Source organism: Lepidothrix coronata, unplaced genomic scaffold (genome assembly GCF_001604755.1).
Source record: "Lepidothrix coronata isolate B3197 unplaced genomic scaffold, Lepidothrix_coronata-1.0 Scaffold1, whole genome shotgun sequence".
Lineage (NCBI taxonomy): Eukaryota > Metazoa > Chordata > Aves > Passeriformes > Pipridae > Lepidothrix > Lepidothrix coronata.
The window spans coordinates 11,938,292-11,952,624 of NW_016690181.1; the positions used below are offsets into that span (position 1 = coordinate 11,938,292).

Genomic DNA, 14,333 nt, shown 5'->3' on the forward strand with positions numbered 1-14,333 from the left:
GTATGCCAGGATGGAAATGCTGATGGCTATGACTGCTCAGGTCTTGCTTCAGGGAAGGGAGCGAGAAGCATGCAAGAGAGGTTGGGAAGAGTCTTGACCTCTGGATGAATGATCATAGAGCACTTCATGGCTGAGATACTTTCAGGGCAACATGTACTTTGTTGCAAAACAGCCCCTTGATCTGGTCTGGTGTGGAAATACCCTCCAGCGAGTGTGGAACAGGGAGGACTGCAGGTCTTTCTGCTCATAAGTCCTCCCATAAATGAAGGCCAGGCTGGGATTAAGGTGGGGAGACCTGAGAGGGAAGGAGGTGACATCTCATGAGGCTTTCAGGGAAGCATCCTCATGGTTTGCCCCCACACCTTGCCATGGCACATCCCTCACTGAGCACAGCCCAGAGACAGCCTGATTTAACCATGCACTCAGCAGATGATGAAGTGTCCCATGACAGCCTGTCTACCCTGTCTCTCTCTTGCTTCATCTTTGCTTTCCTGGTGGGTGCAAAGGTGGGTGGCGTTGCCTTTTCCCAGTTCCATGGCAGTGACTGGTGCCCCTCGGCATGAGGTCATCTTACAGCTGGAAAAAGATGAGGCAGCTGTGGCATATGAGATGACTTGAAGGGTCAGAGGGGCTGAAAAGCTGTATTTTAGTCCTAGTCTAGCCATTTATTTGTGGTGTTTTCAAATCAGGGCATGTTGATTTGCAGCCCCACAGGCAGCCTCCAGCAGCTATCAGGAAGGGCTCTGAGCTCCTGCCTCGTTCAGTGGCAAATGCACTTCATCTCTGAATCTGGCTCTTGGTAATGACCCTGGGAAGTGCTGCAGTAGCAGCGTGTTCAGACTGGCGATTTATTTCTATCTTCAATGTTGGTCCAAGCAGGAGAGGGGCGACCTGCCCACTTGGCTGCCTTTGTCTGCTTGCCATTGATCTTCCACCACAGGAGTCACTGAGGTCTCTGCTCTCAAATCTGGATCTGCACTCTCCTTCACGGCTGCATGTGGCCCTGACCTGCAGCAGCATCCCTCGCTCCTGCTTTAAATCTCTCCCAAGCAGCTGCTGGTGACATTAGCATTTTCTCTTGCCAGCCTATAGAGACCACGAGCCCAGCCCTCGTAAAGAAGGAATTAACCCATCAGCATCACATATCAGAGGTATCTCTTTATTGACTGTTCACAGAAATACAGTAGCACTCCACTTAGGTGGCTTAGGTGAATTCTCCAGGAGGTGCCCTCCTTCTCAGCACTGCTGGGAGATCCCAAGGAGAAACCTGCCCTTTAACACTTCGGGGCTTCTCTAGAGGCTTTGGAGCTCCCCAGCATGAATTTCCTAACACCCTCAGCTCTCCAGGGGTTGGGAGTTGCTTGAACCAGTGGATGAAATTCAAGAGAATAAAAGGAAAAGAAATCCCCTTAAGCTGGGGGATGGTGGGGAGGTCTGAACACACCTGATATGTTATGAGACAGCCCTGCCTTGGTCCCCATCCATCACTGCATGTGTCTCCAGCTTCACAGGACCCCCCTGCTCACAGATCTCAGTTGTCTGCCACTAGACATGTGTCGCTCTGGCCTTTCCACACTCTTTTCACACAGCTTGTTGGCCATAAAATAAATATTTCTTGGTCTATTTTTGTCCCTGTACATGTGCAAAAGTGAAACCCTTTCCTATAGCAGTTCACGTACCATTTTGGGGCAGGAAGGGTATGCTCAGCTGGGTTGATAAACTAATATAACTTTTATTTATGTACTTTTTTCCTTTCTTTTTTGCAATCAAGGTGTAGTGGGGTTTTTTGCATGTCCTTGCTACAAGAAACAACTGCAGACACTTCTGGCATAGAGGCATTTTGGCGGCGGCCGCTGCTGTTGGCCTCACTCTAGTAGTCAGTGAGAGGGTATCGCAGGAAGATGAAGATAAGGATGATACAGAAGGTGGCAAGGGCTGAGCTGGTGATGTTAAAAAGCCGGGCTGTCTTGGCATCTTCAACTGCTCCATTTAAGTCATTGAGGAGTTTCTTATCCCGGACCTGAGACAAAAAATAATTAAATAAAGTAATTGTATTATGTATGAAAGATATAACTTGTTAGCTAAATGCAAACCCAGTGCACCTGTACATGGTTATATGTACAGCAGGTGAGGGCTGGGCTGTGCCTCTTTGTATTTGAATGCTTGGGGTGCCATAAAACATGCTGTGGTGAGGTTTGCACTCTGCTACGGATTGAGCTTGTGAAGCCAAGTACTCTGGGCTGGAAATTTCTGGGAGTGTAGAAGACCTGGAAGAGTGACCCACTGCTGTTACCAAGCAGGCAAACCAGGTCCCTGAGGTCCCCAGAGTGCGTCAATATAATTTTGAGCCTAAGGGTCCACAAGGGAACTGAGATGCCATTGTGCATCCCAGGCACACTGGCACTAAAGCACAGTGCCTGCTGTGCTGTAACCCCCTGGCCCTGCGGCACCAGGCTTTGGCTCACTCAGCCCACAAGCGAGGAGACTAGCTGTTGTTCCAGTGTGCATCCCTGTGCCTTCATCTGCACTGAGGGGCTGAGCAGGTGAAGCCTGGCACGGCATCCTACTGCAGCTTCAGGTTGCGCACGAGCCTCCAGCATATTAAGTAGTCCTGGGTTAATGAGTTCCTTTCCTTTTGCAGGTCTTATGCGGCTTGTGTAGCGTCTCTATTCTGACAGCACAGTCTGCTCCCTTCAATATCCTGCAGGCTGGGACTTTCATGGGCTTGCCTTGGGACAGCTCTGCAGTGCATGGCAATGATTGCGCAGGTCCATGTCAGTGGCCTGTCCCCACCTCCTCCTGGCTGCCAGACAGTGCATGGCACCGCCAGGCAGTGATGGCAGCGACGGCATTACCAGGCAGCAGATGACACTGCTGGGCAGCAGATGGCACTGCAAGGCAGCAGATGGCACTGCCAGGCAGTGATGGCATTACCAGGCAGCGCATGGCACGGCCAGGCAGCAGAAGGCATAGCCAGGCAGTGCATGGCACTGTATGGCAACGATGGCATTGCAAGGCAGCAGATGGCACAGCCAGGCACCGATGCCACTAGCAGGCAGGGATGGCACTATGAGGCAATGGATGGCACAGCCAGGCAGCTGATGGCACTCTCCACCAGCAGCAGCTCTGCAGTTTGATCCTAGCAGATGAGGCGCCAGGCTCCATCCCTTCCTAGCAGGGATGTGTCCCTGTCCCCAAGCTGCCCCCTCAGCCAGCACTCAGCAGACTCAGGCAGCTGGAGCCACAAGGACAAAAGAACCAGGAGACTTGACCCCTCATCCCTTTTCCATATCCAAGCCCAAGGTCTGGCAGGACCTGCTCCACTGCTCGCTCTTGGGTGGGGGCTGTGTGCCCTTCACAGCCTGTCTTGCTTCCGGCAGTGAAAGCCCTGCTGGGCACTGCCAGTCGGACACTAGATGTTGGTGGCAAGATGCAAAAACCAGCATCAGAGTCATACCAAGGAATATTAAAAGGCTTTTATCGACCAGGAGCTTTCTGAAAAGACTCTGTGATGGATTCAGACCACGTCTTACAGACTTTTTCTCTCTTCTTCCTGCAGTGCTTACGCATGGGACTGTCCTGAAAGCCTTCTGCAAGCTGCTGGATATAGGAAAGGACTGCTGAACCCCTCATTCCCCTGGAATGATGCTGGTTCACAGGACCTCCAAAACCACCTCTCAGACCCTCAACAAATGTTCCTCTCTTCTGTCGCACCAGTGAGGACCTCTCTGCAAAGGCAACTCCTGATCTTCATTAATCCCGGACTGTGGGCAGGGAGGCTGCTGTTGGCACGAGGACCACAGAACACAGTGCTGGCAGGCACATGGGCAAGAATGAGAGCTCTGTTTTCATTCTCATATTAAATCTTACGGTGCCATGCCCTTGGCCTCTCATGTGCCCTGCTCCTGGGAGCCTTGCAGCTGGAGCTGGTGCCATCCACCCATCACTTCACTGTTGAGTGCTCAGCTCAGCATCGTTCTGGGATCAAAAGAGGGGACAGTCACAAAACTGCATGTGGCTCTATGGCATGCTCGGCTGGAGCTCTCAGCAGTGGAGATGATCTCTGGGAAGGCAGCAAGCCGGCAGCATGGGAGCCCACATGCCTTTTTGTGTCAGCTGAATGTCCGGGATGACTCACATCTGAAATTATTCAGTAAGTTTAGCATCCTCCCAGAATCGCCTGGACTCAGCAGCGCCAGGCATCTGGCACCTTCTCATCCACTGGTGAGAAGCAAGAGGTCCTTGCAACCAGAGCCCCAGGGGTGCTGGATTCAGACCAGAAATACCGCCTGCTGCTCCCTGCAGACTCTTTGAAGCTCTCACACGCTTCCTTCTTCCCAGCCATGGGGCTGCCTCAGGCAAAACCTACATGGAGCAAATACCTTTTGCCCCTTCCTCCACTGTAACCCAGCCACTGCTGGGAGAATTTGCTCTCTGCCGCAGGTGAGGCGGTGTTTGCCACCAGCGTTTACCAGGCAGACAGGGGTTTCTCCAGCAGACTGGCATGGCCGGCACACCGAGCTCTGCAACCCTGCTGTAGCCAAGCCGCTTTAGCTTTGTGGGGCCGGTTCTTCTTGGCCCCAGGAGCTCTCTCCTACTCCTTGTCTCATGTTCCCCCTGTCCCTGGGGTGCCCTGCCACCCTAATCTCCATGCCCAGCCTTCTCCCAGTGCTCCAAGCAGCCTCTCTCAGTAGTGTCTCCCACCTCCCACCAGCTCACACTTGGGACCAGTGCTTTAACAACACACTTCAGCAGCACCTCTTCTTGACTTTCCTGTGGCTCTCCCTTTGGCCCTGCTCCAGTCTTGCTGCTGCTGCTGCTAAGCGTCTGTAGTGAGGGGTGCCTGGGGCTGCCCTCTCCCCCATGCCACCATTTCCTCACAGTTCCTTTTTTTGTCCGTTCCAACTCTTCTCTTTTTGGTTTTTTGGGCCCAAACAATGGTAGGATGGCTGTCTTTGACTCCTACCTAAGGGCACCCAATGGCCTCCTCTCCCTGCACCTCCAGATGGTTCCATCCACCCACTCCTACCAACACGGAGTTTCACCTCCATTCCCCATCTCCAGCAGCCCCCTGCTCTTTCCCTTCCCTACCTCTGCCCTGGGCCTTCTCTGGCTGTTCTGGCCTTGGCCGTCTGGAATGCCCATCCTCACTGAGTCCTTGGTCCCCTTCCCCTCCTCCATTAGTACTTTCCTGTGCACCTACAGCTTCAATGGTCTCCCTCATGCAAATCATCCCTGATTGCCCATTATCATTTATATTGCAGCAGAGCCTCTAACTGCCAGACAAGTGCAAGAGCCCCTGTGGCACATAAGTGCGATGAAAAGGAGTTTCTCCTTACAAATCACTCACAGCTTCAGACTCCACATCTCTCCAGGGCAGCCTTGTCTCCTTTTGCATGGCCTTGCACCCTCAGGTGCTTCCAGATGTCTCCCTTTAAAGTCCTGCTGTGTTAACTGAACTGGGCTATGGAGGAGCTCTCCAGGAGAGCAGACAAGTGTTTCAGCTCCTTCCCTGCTTTGTCCTTAAGGAGATGCTGGTGTCTTTCTCATAGCCTAGCCTCAGCTTTTCCTGTTTTCATGCTCCTGTGGCCACCATCATCATAATGTGCTGACAGCTGGTGCACGAGCTTCTGGGAGCCCTGGAAGCTGCTTCCTTCCATAGCCAATGAGATGATGCATTGCCAGGGACAGGTCCTCAAGGTCACAGACTGAACCCTCACCCCAGACCCAGGTTGTGTGTTTCCTTAGTCACAGGCTCTTATCATCACTTTGACCTCATCTTGCCTAAAATTAGATGGGGATTTTTGGCCCTGCTTTGCACTGAGATGACTGGTGTGTGAGGATAATTACTTCTGACTATGGGGTTTCCCTGGGCACTCCAAAGCTCTGTGTGGTGGCCTCTTTGGAGATCTCACCCTGGACAAGGCAGGGCTCACCTCTGATACAGGTTGACAAGTTATACAGTTTCTTTCTTCTTCCATGCCTGTTCTCACATGAAACAAATACAGCTTTTGTGCTCTAACATGCAAACCTTTCTCCTCTCCCCTCCCACAAGCAAAAGGCGGTGATGGCCTTTCCATTCATCCATGGTTGACTGTCACCTCCCTGCTGCTCACCTTGTCCTCCAGCATCTCCATTTTACCACGTCCTCCCATACCTCCAGCATGCCAGTGCCCAAGGGTTCTTTCTCTCCTCCCCTGATCACCATCCTCTGCCCTTTCTTCCCTTGGGGTTTTGCCTTTTGCTTCCTCTCCAAGTCCTGCTCTTGGTTGCTACATACCCTTCCCCAGCAGTCACCTCCCTTCTCTCTGCCCTGGGGCTTGGACCCTCTCATTTTTAGGAGCAGGAAACTTGCTGCTCTAGTAAAAAGTGCTGCCTCAGCTTGCAGAAGAAGACCAATGTTTGTTGATAACGAGTCTAATGAGGCTGTATTTAAGGCAGCCTGGCAGTCCACAGCTTGTTGTCAGTAAACCCATTTCTATGCGGAGCTCTGTGTCCCTACACATAAGGAGCTCTGGAGGGGATCCTTGGATTTATTTGCTCTGTGAATTGCTCAAGAGCTCTCCAGCCCACATACCTCCACCACACCGGCACTGGCATCACGGGACTGTCACCCCAGCATTTCACCCACCTCCATAAACTCCTGCTCCTCCTGAAAAGCAGGCTGAGAGGCTGCCTGAGAGGTTGGGTGCGGCAGCTTCTCTGCTTCTCAGGGTTAATAAATAGCTAGGGATTTGTGCTGGTCTGCTTCCACTCGAAACAGGAAAGATCAACAAGTGGCAAGAGGGGAAGGCAAACAGTCGTGCCAAGAGCTGTGTGCTAAGGGCTGGGCAGAAAGCCGGCAAGAGAGCTCGACATATTTTGGTGACCTCAAGGGACGGGAAAATTCTGCAAGCAACATTGTGGGCTGCTGGTGGGGCTTAAAAAGCCAGCAGGGCTTCTTGGCATCTTCACCTCTATACAGCCACAGAGAAGCGTCTGTACCACGGCTCATCTCAGACCCCAGCTCCTCTGATCTACCGCCTCATGGCATAATGGGTACTGAGAAGGACTTGGCTCACCCCAGCAGTCTCCAGAGACAGACCTCCTAATGACTGAAGCGAGATCTCCTGCCACCAGGCACTGATGCATCATTCATTACTGCTTGGAGCTGGGAAGGAGGGAGGGAGGGAGGGAGCTGCTGAATATCAGGCCATGACATTTGCTTCTGATCAAAACCGACTGAATCCAAAGTGTTGCTGTTGGAGTGATCATCACATCTGTGCTGAGCTGGGGTTAAGGTTACTTTAGGGTTTCTAATTTCCCTGGTCCTGCTGTTAATCTCTTCTTCCCTAGCACCCCCCCACACACACAGTTAGATGTGAGTGCCTTGCTTGCACTCTGTGAGGCTGACCTTGAGAAGCCTAAGGTGCTAGAAATGACCCCTAGAGGGATACATAAGTTGGTGTGACACCATTACAGCCCAGTAAGCTGTGGCTGCTGAGGATCTGGCCTGCTATTGATGTAAATGAAGATGAGGCATGCAGTCACACTCTTGTTCAGAGTGCTTGGCTGGGATGTCTGTCACACAGAGGACTTGGCTTGGATGTCACAGTCTCTGCCCTCACCTGACTTCATGTGTTTCTTCATAAATTCTTTGGTGCTGGGGTAGGGTTTTTTGGCATTTTTTAGTAAATGGTCATCACCATGAAATAGCATTTTCCTGCAGAAAGAAATCTAGAAGGCTGTAGTTCTCATGCAAAAGGCCGGGCAGACATGCCTGCTTTCCCACATGTGGCTGAAACCAATAAAATAGGGCATGGGGAAGGAGATAGCTTTACAGTAATATTCAAGTGTACCAAGCATATATCTGGCTTCCAGTGTGGGCATTATGCTGCTGAAACCAGTGGAAGTACTAGGGTGTGCTCAGATATATACTGAAACATCTCATGGACTTGGGATACAAAGTATGTACTGCTTTATTAACAGTATGAATCTGTCAAAAGCAGATGACCTTCATGACAGGGAACTGAAAATGCTATTTCTGATAATGCAAACAAGAATTCCCGAGGTTGCTAGATGTTTCAGTTATTTAAAGGAAATCTAAAAAGTGCAGCCCAGGAACCACTTAATGGCATCAGTGCACTGATGGTCCTTCAGCCAGGAAACCTTTGCTCCACTGGCTGAGGGCTCTGCTGGGCTCAGGAAGAGGAAGGTGCCACTCCACTCTTCTCACTCCTGCAGCACATTAGTCAGTCTCTTCAGAGCACAGACATCCTAGAAAGGGTGGGACTTAAGTATCTACTGCTCAATTGTCCTTACATTTAATTGCAGAGGAACAAGAGAAATCTGTTTAAAGGGACATCTGTCCTCAGGGCATTTTTTGCTCCTACTTTCTCTGAACTTCCTGGGAGAAACATTATTGACGGTAAAAGAGATGAAAACATGCTTCAGGAGAAATAACCCTGACATCCAGCCAGGCTAAGATGTTGTGAAGGTCTCTGCAGTAGCTGTGAGTGAGTATTCTGCCTTTCTGAACATCAGTCTTCCCCACAACAGACCTGCTACTGCCCCAGCATCCTTGTTGCCTCTTATCACCCATCCCCAATGCCTCTCATTGCCCATCCCAACAGCAGCTCGTGAGAGCACTCAGCATCCCTTCAGTCACTTGCTCGCTCTGTCCTCTGCCTCTGAGGAACATTTTGTTTCTATTTTCCCCTTGCCACAGAGTCACAGCCACTGGGGATCTCCAAGATCAGAGCAGAGTTATTTCTACCTGCTCAGCATTACCTCTTTTTGGGTACTGTGGTTACATCTGATCAGCTACTGCCCCCTCAGTCCAAAAGCCAAGGCTCGTTTTTGACAGCCATCTTCTATTTTCCTTTTCCTGATTTGGAGCAAATTTGCCTTTTCACCTTCCTTCACTACTGCTTCTTTTTTTCATGATGGAGTTTCTCTCCTCTAGATCTTTGCAGACAGATGCTGGGCCCACGCCTCTGCTCTGTTGCAGGCCTCGGGTTCCTTCTGGGCTTTGACCTTCCTTCTACCCCATGTCAGGGATAGTGAAGGGTCCAGCCTCTAAAAACTTTACAGGTGGCAGACCCTGCTTTGTCCTGTCTCCTGGGGAAGGGTCAGCCTTGACCTCGAGCTCTCCTGCCCCACTGCTGCAGCGGCAAGGGACCACATCTACTCAGATACTCATTTATAGCCTCTTCTACGTGAAAGATGTCCATCATTAAAGGCAAATACAGATGAGAAAAGGCTTAAAAAATAAGGAGGAAATGAGTTTCTTCCCTTGCTGGCTAAAGGAGAGGGAAGTGTTAAGGGACTCCCTCCACCTGCTTGTGTTAGGCTGCTACTGACTGGATTTGCCCTTTGGTCAATCCTGCTTTTGGTGATGCTTCGCCCTGGCATGATTTAGGTTATTAAATGCCTCACCCAGGCAGCAGTGATGCCTCCTGCATGGGCAGTGGATGAGTGCTCATCTCCCATTTTGGGCAAGGGGAAACTGAGGCAGACACCATAGTGCCGGTGCCGAATGAGCCCAGGACACAGGTCCCCAAGCCTTTCTGACGGAGACCCTGACAGGGTTGGGAGCAGCCTCCTTGCAGTGCTGGGTGCTCACAATCCAGCTCAGGGGAGCTGGATGGGGTTAATTGATCTGCTTCTGTGACGAAGCCAGTCTGCGCCTGGCCTTCCTCTAAATGCTGCCTGCCAAAACAAATCAGCTAGCTTCTCTCCAGGCCACCCAGCTGCCCCGGGCTCTCTGCACATCCATTCAGTTAGTTTTGCATCTGGCAGGCAGGGAAGGGGAGGGCAGTCCAAACCCCTCACTCCTGGCAGCTGCCAAGGGGCTGCCTGTTTGCCGGGCACCATCCCTGCCGAGTTGCTCTCCCCTGCAGCTACCAGGAATAATAACCTGGTCCCATTCCCATCATGGGCTGTATTCCACGCCATCATGCTCTCCAACAACACGGCTCTGTATTCCCCCGGCCCCAGTGCTGTGGGAAGCCCCTTGCACTTTCTTCCACCTCCTCATTCCCATGATGCTGGCAGGTCATCAGGGCTTGCTCTGGGATTTACAGGGCTTGAGGTGGGGAAAGCTGGCCAGCAGCTCCGGTGTTTTAATTAGGGAGAGGGCAAGAAAGAAACAGGCAGGATTGCCCTGGACCTTGTCAGCTGCTTCCCCCCTGCAACTTTCCAGGCGATGGCTGATCCTGATCAGCTGCTTCTTACTGCTTCTGCCTGACCATCCAGTGCTGCTGGGTCCTATCCTGATGATCTCTGACAGACAGGATCCCGAATAAATGACCTAGTGCCACTGTGTCTGTGGGTGCAGCACAAGCCAAGCCAGCCCTGCGTTGCCTGCCTGTCACACTGCCGCTGTGGTACAGAGGAGCCTCTGAGGGTACTTGGAGCAAGTCAAAGCGCCTCTTACCCACCTGAAGTAACATCCCAGGCTCCAAAACACACCTCAGCTCTTCCCATCCCCGTCCTCATTGGCTGCAACCTCTCATTTGGGTGGCAAAGATGTGTTTCACATCAGGCGCAACCCCCAAACGCTTCCCCCCTCTCCAGTCACCCCTTACCCCGTGCCTTGTGCTCAGTACTCACTTTCAATGAATAGGCCAAGGCGATGAAGCCAAGGCAGCAGAAGTTGAGGTATACAAAGTTGAAGATGGACCAGAGATAGTAGTCGTTCACCTCGGTGGTGTCGGGGTAGATTTCGATGACGGTGGTAGGGTTGGTCATCGTCTTCTTCTCCACCGAGTGCTTGCACGGGACCGCCGGCCGCAGGCTGTCCCCTTTGCAGCTCTTGCTCTCCATGAGATAAACGGCAGAAGAAGGAGACAGGACGGGCGAAGCTTGCCGGAGAGCTGGGGGCTTGGCGATGCAGGCGAAGCAGCCCTGTGGGGGACCCTGGGGGGGTCTCGGGGTCCAGGCCACCCCCTCAAAGGGGCATGGCGGGCCCAGCGGGGGGTCCTGTGTCCTCTCCGTGGTGGCTGCCGCGGCGTCACCGCGCTCTGCCCTGGCAAAGCGAAAGCACCCCCGTGAAAAATGGGGGTGAGGGAATGGAAAGGCCAGGTGAGGGGGAGGGAGAAGAAAAAGGGGGGAAGGAGCAGAAAAGGATAGACGTGGGGGGAAGGCAGGAGAGAGAGAGGGACCGGGAGACAGAGGAGAGAGCGGGGAGAGGAGTGAGGGAGTGGGCAGAGAGGAGAGAGGGAGGAGAGTAGGGCAGGCAGGAGGGGGAGGAGGGAGCACCGCTACACCCGGGGACCACGACGCCGCCGCCTCGGCGCGGAGCTGCCGCCGGCCCCGGCCCCGCGGCGAGGGCAGAGACGCGGGCAGCGGCAGGACCATCCCTCCCTCTCTTCCAGGTCCTCCCCCCTCCGCTGCCCGCTGTCCTGCGTGACCCGAGCCCGAGTCACCAGTAGGGAAATATTTTTTTTTTTTTTTTCAGAAAGAGGAGACAAATAAAAGCAGAAAGAAACACTTGGGAGGCGCCGGGGGGCTGCGGGGGAGTTGCCAGCCCGACTGCGCTGCAGCCACCCGCAGCCCTCCCTGCTCGCCTGTCTGTCTGTCGGTCTGACTGTCGGGGCCTTCTCCTCTCTGTCCCATGCCGGGATGGGAGCGGGTGGCTCGGCTGCGGGCGGAACGGGTCTCCCGGTGCGGCAGAGCAACCCGCCCCTCCGCCCTCCCTCCGTCTCTCCTGGGGAAAGTGGGTATTTTGGGGGGGATTTTTTTTTCCCTGAGTCCTAGTCTCTGCGGGATTCCAAATGGGGTTGCATTTCCCAGTTCCTTCTACCTGCTAGCAGGTTCCGCCCCCCCCCCATCCCCTACCTCCCCCCCCCTTTTTTTTTTTTGAGAATATTGTGGCCGGAGAGGAGGAGGGGAAGAGGAAATCTAGACAGAGGATGGGGAAAGGGATACTGGAGAGGTTCCCCTCCACCCTAGCTTTGCAAATAGGAGAAACTAGTCCACCTCTGACTGCCCGTCCGTCCGTCCATCCGTCTCCTCCGAAGGCATCAGGAGGAGCGAGGGATACTCACAAGGAGGGATGCGGGGAGTCGCTGCATATCCGGCTCAGCACTGCCTCCGGCTCGGCTTCCTCGGCGCTGGAGTTGCGGGAGGAGGAGAGGGCGGGGGGGGGCACCCATGGACTAGGGGCGGGCAGGGGGCGGAGGGGGGCACCCATGGGCTAGCAATGGGCAGAGGGGGAGTTAGGGAATGGGAAGGTCAACCTGCAGCCCCCTCCCTCCCCCTGAACATGCTTCACGCAGGAGAGCTCCTCCGCGTCTCAGCCCTTCTCCTCGTGTCCCCCCCACTGGGACGTCACCTCCTGCTTGGAGCATCCTGGTAGCGCCCCGCTGGAGAGGGGCATCTCCTGGGCCTCGGTCGAGCGGCTTCCCCGAGCATCTGAAGGGGATGGTCGGCCCGATTCTACCCAGCATCACCCACTGAAACCTTTGCAGAGGGGACTCGCTGCAGCCTTGTTTGCGGGTTCACTTCCACGAACCTGGGTGAAAAACTAAAGCAAGTGTGGCGGGAGTGCGTGGGGACAACTGGAATTAACAAGGGGAGGTGGTGGCGATGCAATGCTGTGGGGAAAAAAGGGCTCTGGTCATGGGAAGACGAATGGAAAGGGAATAAAACCATAAAACCTGAGTGGGGGGCAATAAATCCTAACACTGAGCAAATCCCAGCGCAGACAAGGGGTGGGAGCAGCCGGGCAGCAAAATGCAGAGCATGCGGCTGCTTTAGGGGAGGGAGGTGGGGATGTCACAAAGGATGGTCAAGACTAGGGGAATTTGGCCATGCCCAGGCTTAGCACAGCATCAGGGAAATGCTTGCTGCCTCCCATTGCTAGCGCTCTGGGAGCTGCTTGGAATCCCAATTCTAGGGTGCTGCGGTAGCATCCTCCCAGGGATGTGATGATGGAGAGCAGCCGGTGCCGCGCAGGGACAGCTTGCAGGTCATTCGGGAGGATGCAGCTGTGGCACAGGGAGGGTGAGGACATGAAGACACCCTGTGTCACCCTACAGTGATAGAGCCCAGCCTGGCGCAGGTGGCCTTGGGGCAGCAGCCAGCTCAGCTGTGGTGCTGGGGAAGGATAGCAGAGAAATCCCCAGAGTACTGGAAGTAGGGTGGGTAAAATAAAAGTTTGTGTGAGCAGAAACTGCAGGGGAAGGGAAATCCTCTGGAAATGCCTTAAGCCTACCCACAAAGTGCTGAGCTAAGAAATAAGGATGGTAATTCACTTGGCTGTTCACAGGCAGGTTTAGCACCAGCATAGGGGCACCCATCCCGTGCTCATCCCTGTGGGTTGGTATGAGGTGGGGGAACTTCTTGTGCATCCACAGCTCTCTGAGGCTGGAGGGGGTCCAGTTTCCACGAGACCAGTTTATCCTTCTGAAGGTGCCCACATTAGTTAAAACAAGTTCAGAATTTATTGCTGCTGGAGTGGCATTGGGTTCTGCTAAAGTGAAAATGGTTTTATTAGGGCTACAACTGCCTGTGATGAGATTCAGGACTCTCTCCAAGAAGCTGCTGAGAAACAGAAACAGTGCTGGGGTGAAAACGATGTTCCTGTGGGATTAGGAGGTTTGCAGGAGAGGCAGAGCCATAGGCAGCTGTCGTCAGCTTTTCTGGATGACTTGGACAAACCCAGGCAACCTGCAACTGTGCAGAGTATCCTTCGTGCAGGCTCAGGAGGACCAATGAAACCCCTTGGATGCAGACTGCTGCCTTCCATGGGAGCTACTGAGGAGTCTGCTGTTCATTTGTCTGGGGAAAGTTGTGTAGGTAGAGCTTCTCCTCTTAATGTCAGGCTGAGATGGAGGGTGAGCAGAGAAAAAGGTCAAAGGGGGTCTGGAGCAGGCAAGAGGAGGCAGCAGGGTAGTGTAGAGGAATGTGAGATCAACAGAGGTGGACACATTCTCTGGTATGAACAAGACTGAAAGGTCAGGGAGGTTGGATGGCTGCTTTTTTTCTTCTCTGGGTACCAGGTCATCCCTACAGTTTGCAGAGCACTTTTTGGTCTTTGGGTGGGTGATTCATCATCTTTCTCCATGTCAACTGCAAGCGGTGAGAGGTTTATTATGTGAATCAAAACAGCATATAGGCAGCATCACTAGTTCAAAAACCATTCATGTGACCCTTCAAAATAAGGAAACTGGAATAAAAAATAATGACACAAGGAATAAACCCCCACAACATTCTGTATTATATTAACCCTCCTTCAATTTTCTGGGGTCTTTAAAGGTCATGCATGCAAGTCCTCAACCATATGGTCTAGGACTACTTTTCTTTCAAATAAAAGGTGAGGTGAGTATGAATAATTGCCTGCATTACTG

General features: G+C 53.1%; 1 protein-coding gene across 3 annotated transcripts; it reads right to left on the reverse strand.

Moving 5' to 3' along the window:
* Positions 1 to 1,138: 1,138 nt before the first annotated feature.
* IFITM10 (interferon induced transmembrane protein 10) lies at positions 1,139 to 12,297 on the reverse strand. 3 transcript variants are annotated; one of them, XM_017807216.1, is made up of 3 exons: positions 12,030 to 12,297; positions 10,594 to 11,008; positions 1,139 to 2,020 (listed from the first exon to the last, which is right to left on the reverse strand). In XM_017807216.1, exons 1-3 carry the CDS (start codon positions 12,173 to 12,175, stop codon positions 1,871 to 1,873), a joined length of 711 nt encoding a protein of 236 aa, XP_017662705.1. In that variant the 5' UTR covers positions 12,176 to 12,297; the 3' UTR covers positions 1,139 to 1,870. The 3 variants fall into 3 exon arrangements, with proteins under 3 accessions (XP_017662705.1, XP_017662709.1, XP_017662716.1); XM_017807220.1 differs by having other exon boundaries at positions 11,962 to 12,055; XM_017807227.1 differs by lacking the exon at positions 1,139 to 2,020 and adding an exon at positions 3,927 to 3,978.
* Between the last annotated feature and the right edge of the window lie 2,036 nt (positions 12,298 to 14,333).

Bases quoted from the DNA above. Each gene is read 5' to 3' on its own strand.
- IFITM10 (XM_017807216.1), bottom strand. From the start codon at position 12,175: ATGGGTGCCCCCCTCCGCCCCCTGCCCGCCCCTAGTCCATGGGTGCCC. The intron at 11,009-12,029 runs GTGAGTATCCCT...TCGCTTTGCCAG, and splicing joins GACTCCCCGCATCCCTCCTT to GGCAGAGCGCGGTGACGCCG. The intron at 2,021-10,593 runs GTGAGTACTGAG...TTTTTGTCTCAG, and splicing joins CCTTGGCCTATTCATTGAAA to GTCCGGGATAAGAAACTCCT.